The 6,149-nt window shown below is 47.0% G+C and overlaps 1 protein-coding gene across 2 annotated transcripts; it reads left to right on the plus strand.

Annotated features, from left to right (window-relative positions):
• The first annotated feature begins 450 nt into the window (after window positions 1-450).
• Window positions 451-5,813, plus strand: BAMBI (BMP and activin membrane bound inhibitor). Of its 2 annotated transcripts, none has more exons than XM_073334359.1 (3): window positions 451-834; window positions 4,260-4,547; window positions 5,020-5,813. In XM_073334359.1, exons 1-3 carry the CDS (start codon window positions 759-761, stop codon window positions 5,436-5,438), a joined length of 783 nt encoding a protein of 260 aa, XP_073190460.1. In that variant the 5' UTR covers window positions 451-758; the 3' UTR covers window positions 5,439-5,813. The 2 variants fall into 2 exon arrangements, with proteins under 2 accessions (XP_073190460.1, XP_073190462.1); XM_073334361.1 differs by having other exon boundaries at window positions 4,260-4,535.
• Window positions 5,814-6,149: the final 336 nt, after the last annotated feature.

Consider the following 6,149-nt stretch of genomic DNA (forward strand, 5'->3'; position numbering starts at 1 on the left):
GGGCGGGCGGGGGGGAAGTGTTGGATTAGAAACACTCCGGGGGGGGTGTGTGTGTGGGGGGAGCCCCAGGCGGGCTGCGAGGCGGCTGCGAACGCGGGCGAGGGGGGCGCGCTGCGTTCCGCGGAGACGGCTCTGTCCTGCGGGGACACCCGGGCGCTCTGCCTCCGCCCCGCCCCTCGCTGCCCTGGGCATGAATCGCGGATCCCCCCCCGGGCCATTCGCAAGCCGGAGGGGGGGGGCGGGGCGGCCGCAGGCTGCCAGCCAATCCCAGGCGCAGCCCGGCCCGGCTGCTGTGAGTGGCAGGGGAGCGGAACCTACGAGAGCGGCGCTGGGGGCGGGGCTGGGCGGGGCGAGGGGCGGGGGCTGGGCGGGGCGAGGGGCGGGCGGCGGGGCAGGCTCGGCCGGCGCCGCGCTATTTACAGCGTTGGGCTCGCTCACTGCTTGCCTGGGTCAGAGCCCGAGTCGGTGGCTGCGGGAGCGGCGAGCTCGGCCCGCGGCGCGGCGCGTGTCTCGCTTGCCGGAGGCGGGGGCGCCCTGGCCGGGCAGAGCTGCGGGCTCGCCGTGCTCCCGCATGCGGCGGCAGCTGTGGCTGGAGAGCGGCGGCCGCGGCGTGTGATCAGCTGGGCTGCGCTGGCGGGGCGCGGGGCGCAGACAGCCGCGGGCAGCTGGAGTCCCTCGAGTGCGGCGCTGCGAGCTTAAGCGAGCCCTGGAGGGCACCTCGAGCGGCCGGGCGGGGCGGGTCCGGGCGGGGCGGTTAAATGGATCGCCATTCTAGCTACAGCTTCATCTGGCTGCAACTGGAGCTGTGCGCCATGGCCATCCTGCTGACCAGAGGTGAGGGGGCCGGGGGCGGCGCTGGGGCGAGCGGGGGCAGCTCCGTGGCGGTGCCGGGAGCGAGCGACTGGGGGACCCGGGGGTGCGGGGAGTCGTTAGAGCTGCGCGCGGCGTCACGGGGGTGCGGTGGCGGCTGTTGGGGTGGCAATAGCCCCGGGCTGCAGGGAGGAGTGAGACTAGAAGGGGCTGGTTGAGTTGCGGGGGCTGGAAGGTGCGGGCGTGCTCGGGGGGGGGGGGGCAGCGTGTGGTGCTGCGGGGGTAGCTCTGAGCCCCCAGTGCCAGAGGGCGCAGCCTCCCCCCAGCCCCGCACTCCCTCCTTGGAGGCTCCCTTGAACGTGGGTTTCCTCTCCCAGGCTGCGCTGGGAGCTCCATGCAGAGGGCTCCGAGCTGGCTTTGAAGCCCACTGCCAAGCCTTTGTTGGCGTGTAATATTCCTCCCTGCTGAGCCTCGCAGGCTAGGACAAGCTCGCCTCTTGGAAGGAGCGGTACTTGGTTCCCCCCGCCCGCTGCTAGAGGCTTTCCCCCGTTCATTGATGTAAGTCAGACCTTAAGGGCAAGCGGTTGTCAAAATGTTTTTGTTAGTCTGCCTTCAATGAACTTCTGAACGCTTCCAGCCATGGAGCCGGGCCATCTTAGAGACACACTGCCCCTTTTGGAGCCCTGGCGTGGTTTTACTGTAGGGCGGATAGTCTTGCCTCCCCCAAGTGTTTATTAAAAAAAAACACAAACCCAAGGAAAGTACATCAGAGGGAATTGATTCCGGCCCCCCACCCTCTTTTTCTAATCCTTTTAAAACTAGTAGTGGATTAGAGATGTGTTTAACGTCTTGTTGCAAATGCTACATTCCGGTAAATAGGTATGTAGTTTAAACACACTTAAATTAAATTAACACTGTCTCCATAGAGTTCAGTGACTGCTTAGTGGGTCCTTTTTTTTTAAGGAGGAAAGGTCACCTTTTTGGCTCCCTATAATTGCCAAGATTCACAGAGGAGGTTAAAGGATAAACTAGCACAGTGATGATGTGCTACCATATTTATTTATTTTGGAAGTAAAGGTGTAATTAACCCTAAATAACAGCCCTTGCAGCATGCAGAGGGAAGCTGCCTGGCCCCATCAAAGGCAGGCAGAACAGGGAGTGACTGAGTGATGTGAAGTCACAGATACTGAAACTATGTGCCTGATAATGATATAATTAGGGGATCATAGACTTCTGGCTGCTGCTGACTTCAAAAGCTTTAAGAGAAGCCTGCAGTCTCTCCTGTAGCCATCTTGACTAAAAGCAGACATTTTTCTTTAATAGCTATATACAGTAACAAGAAAGAGGAGAGAACAGAAGGGCATTGTTCTGTTTCAAAATACCAAATACCCTTTCTGGCCTTTTTGCATAGCACAGGAAGAAACTTTATGAATTGACAGAAATACAGTTTTAATACAGTAATACAAAGTCCATTCTGTTCTAACAAAAATGTGGCTTTAATTAAAATGGAGTTGTAATAACCCGATGACTAGCTTGTCAGATTTTGTTTATAAGACTGTCTTAGGTCAGTAAAATGTAGAATTTTAAACAGGGTCATATAAACAGTTAAAATAGAAGTATGCTTATTGTTTCATTTTCCTCCCCATGCTGAGCTTAGAGCAGTGAAGGAGAGTCAACTTTGTTCTTTGTTTGCATTTTTTTATTAATGTGCTCTAACGGAATAGTAGCTGTCATAGACCCTTTTTGCAGGGGAAAAAAGTAGCAAGCTCAGTGATTGTACATAAGAAAGCAGAGAAAAGCTGTTCACGAATTTATTGGAAGGGAGACTTTTATGAAACTAAGGAAAGTTGGGCTCCTTAGCCTAAAGGCCCAAGGGAGCTAATGCAGACTGGGGAGAGAGGTGCTCTGTCATTTGGCTTCTATTAAGCAGAGTTATTAAAGGGCAGCAGGGACTTCAGGGTCCAGAGCCTCTGCAGCAGCATTACCAGGAGAGCTGAGCCTAGATGGGCTGAAGCCTGGAAGTTAATTTGACTGAGTCCTCTCCTGGCCATACGAAGGGGGAGGGGATATTTAAAAGGCAGTTCTTGCATTAGAAAACATACTCTGAAAATAAACCTGTGCAGAAGTCTGATAATTCAACTGACTTTTAAAGGCTCACTCACTGCCTCTGTGGTAGGAAGTACTCCAACTAACTGAATTGAAAGTCTAAGTAAATCCCCACTTGTAATGATGGCTCCAGAGTCAGTCTGCTGTCCTCTAATTCTCTGAACTGCTGGCATATTGAAATAGGTTGAGTTATGACTTGCCTAGAAAGAATACATTTTCCTGACAGTACAAGATGTATATAATCATGACCGTGGTTTGGAGAGCACAAAATGAAGCATTTTATTACGAACTTTTAGCGCTTCCCTTCAGAAATTTTTGAGGTTTCATGAGAGATTGTTTTTATATAACCAGTAGAAGAAGACTTTCAGTCTAAACGTTTCCCCTTTTTTGACCACATGTTGGATTGCCTGCAAAAACTAGGGGTTTTGGGGGAGGCGATTTCAGCCTTGCAGAAGCACACCCCTTCTTATGATTTTCCATTTGGGTTGAAAAATTGACTTTGGCAAACAAACCACTAATTGTAAACTGCACAGTTCCTGTTTTATAAAACTGACTTTAAAAAGCCCTGTTGCATGAAAAGCTCCTCATAGAAAAAGTTCCTTTTCTGAAGAGAGCACAATAGATGCCCAATTTCATATAGTAAAAATCTTCCTGACTTGCCATTTCTAGATTCTAATGGTTCTAGCTGATAGCTTTATAAGGTGTTAGCTAAAGCTCTTAAACCTTGGCATAGCCCTGAGAGATAGCAAACAGTTCTGCAGTTCCAATTAAATGTGCCAAAATCAAAAAACCTTAGAATGATCAACCATCAACAGTAATGATTTAAATTTTAAAACACTGTAGCAATGCTATTTCAAACTAGCTTTGGGGGGTGGGGTGGGGGTGAGGAGATCGTGCCTCTTAAATAAGGATGGATTTGATCACCTGTCGAATGCTCATGTTTAGTAAGTAGTAAAAATACCTAGCTATTATGCGGATGTGGTTATGTATGTCTTATCTAGCAGTATGACCCAAAAAACCCTAGTCTTAATGAGAAGTTTGAAGTGTGACATTTCAGTTATTCCTGCTTTAATATATACTCAGCTTTAATAAAGTATATCGTAGTAGTAAATATTGGTATTGGGCTAGTGCCCAAAGGCGCCACTGGGATTAGGGTCCCAGGGTGGTAGATACTATACAAAAACCAAAAACAGACAAGCCCTGCTCTGCAGGGTTTACAATCTACAGTGACCAGAAGTTTGTACCCTTGAGTTTGTGCATTTTGTAATCGCCCACTGTTAATTTGTGAGGTAGCAAGTGAGTTTCTGTACTAACTAGGAATAAAATACTTGACTTTTTTTTAGGTGAAATTAGATGCTACTGTGATGCTGCGCATTGTGTTGCAACTGGCTATATGTGCAAATCTGAGCTTAATGCCTGCTTCTCCAGACTGCTTGACCCTCAGAACACGAATTCCCCACTTACTCATGGCTGCTTGGACTCTATTGCAAACACAGCTGACATCTGCCAAGCTAAACAGGCACAAAACCACTCTGGCACCACCATGCCCACATTGGAATGCTGTCATGAAGATATGTGCAATTATAGAGGACTGCATGATGTTCTCTCTCCTCCCAAGGGTGAGACCTCAGGTAGAGAAAGCAGTTTCAACTAAATGTCTTCTCTGATCTATAGGCTTGTGACAGCCAAGACCTTGTATGTCTGCTATTGACTTTGTTGTTAATGTAATTAGAGATACCAGAGGGAGAAGCATGTGGCGGGATGCAGAGATGTATCTCTAAAAGCTGAGTAGCTTTTATGTCTGCATTAGCATTAGATGTCTGCCTGTCATGCCTGCTTCTCAACATTTCTAAGAGGCAATTGTACAGTGGTACTCATTCATATTAGATCAACTGCCAATGTAATAAAAATACATTATCTTAACTTGTTTTAGAAATGGTTCAGATCAATTTGTAGAAGTACTATTTGTAGATACTTTCCAGTGTGATGTTAAATGATTACCAGCAGCAGCTTTTAATGTGTGGTTTAAGGAATTGTTAAATTTGAAACAATTGTTTAGTTGAGACTGAAATAAAGTTGACATCTTTGTTTAACTTTTTGCAGGACAGGGGAGCAGATATCAGCATGACAACAGCAGAAATCTCATCACAAAGGTTCAGGAGTTGACCTCTTCAAAAGAATTGTGGTTCAGAGCAGCTGTAATTGCTGTTCCCATAGCTGGTGGGCTGATCTTAGTGCTGCTTATCATGCTAGCTTTGCGGATGCTCAGGAGTGAAAACAAAAGACTGCAAGATCAACGACAGCAGATGCTCTCCCGTTTGCACTACAGTTTTCATGGACATCATTCGAAGAAAGGACAGGTGGCAAAGTTAGACTTGGAATGCATGGTGCCAGTAACTGGTCACGAGAACTGCTGCATGAGCTGTGATAAAATGAGACAGACAGACCTCAGCAATGATAAAATTCTTTCATTAGTCCACTGGGGAATGTACAGCGGGCATGGAAAGCTGGAATTTGTATGACCAACTTTTTTTTTAAATCTGAGCTAAACTTACTAGGAAAACTCTCAAAGGCCTTTGGGTTCTGCTGGACAGGAGCACTTTATCTTAAGCAAACTTTCATTAATCATCTTTTGAGAGAGGATCTCTGCAAACAGAATCTTGGATATTTCCTCTGAAGGATTCCAAAAGTTGTCGTATTTGCACAGAGTAAAATACACTCAATGTATTGTTTGCTTTAAAGTTATGAAAGCAAAAATTAGAAGTTGTACACACTGTCACCAGGGATTTCTGAGCTGTAGGGAGCTGAGAATTGATCTAAATAATAAACTGTATAAAAGCTTCTATGTTTCCTGACTTATTGTAAAGAATCTTTAAATATATATATTTTGTCTGAAACTTCCTTGTGACTTTTTTGTAGAAGACAATAGTTTTCTTTTTAAAAAAGCTATTATGAGATGACATTAACATTCAGAATAAAATTGCAGGAAGTCTTGAAATCTGTTCTCCTGTAAAATCCATCCTCCTGCAGAGTGGCAGAAGTGACTGTTAGTGCTGACATCCTCTTTCAGGAATATCTCTGAATGTCATGTAGTGGTGAGTCCACATTTTTCCCTTGTCAGGTTATTCCATTGCTGAACTGTTTGAAAAGATTAATTTTTTTCTTTGGGGGGTTTTCCCCCTCCTAACCTTAATTTTCCCTGTTGCAGCTAAGGCTGATTACTTTGTTCTGTT

The sequence above is a fragment of the Lepidochelys kempii genome, chromosome 2 (genome assembly GCF_965140265.1).
Source record: "Lepidochelys kempii isolate rLepKem1 chromosome 2, rLepKem1.hap2, whole genome shotgun sequence".
In the NCBI taxonomy this organism is placed as follows: Eukaryota; Metazoa; Chordata; order Testudines; family Cheloniidae; genus Lepidochelys; species Lepidochelys kempii.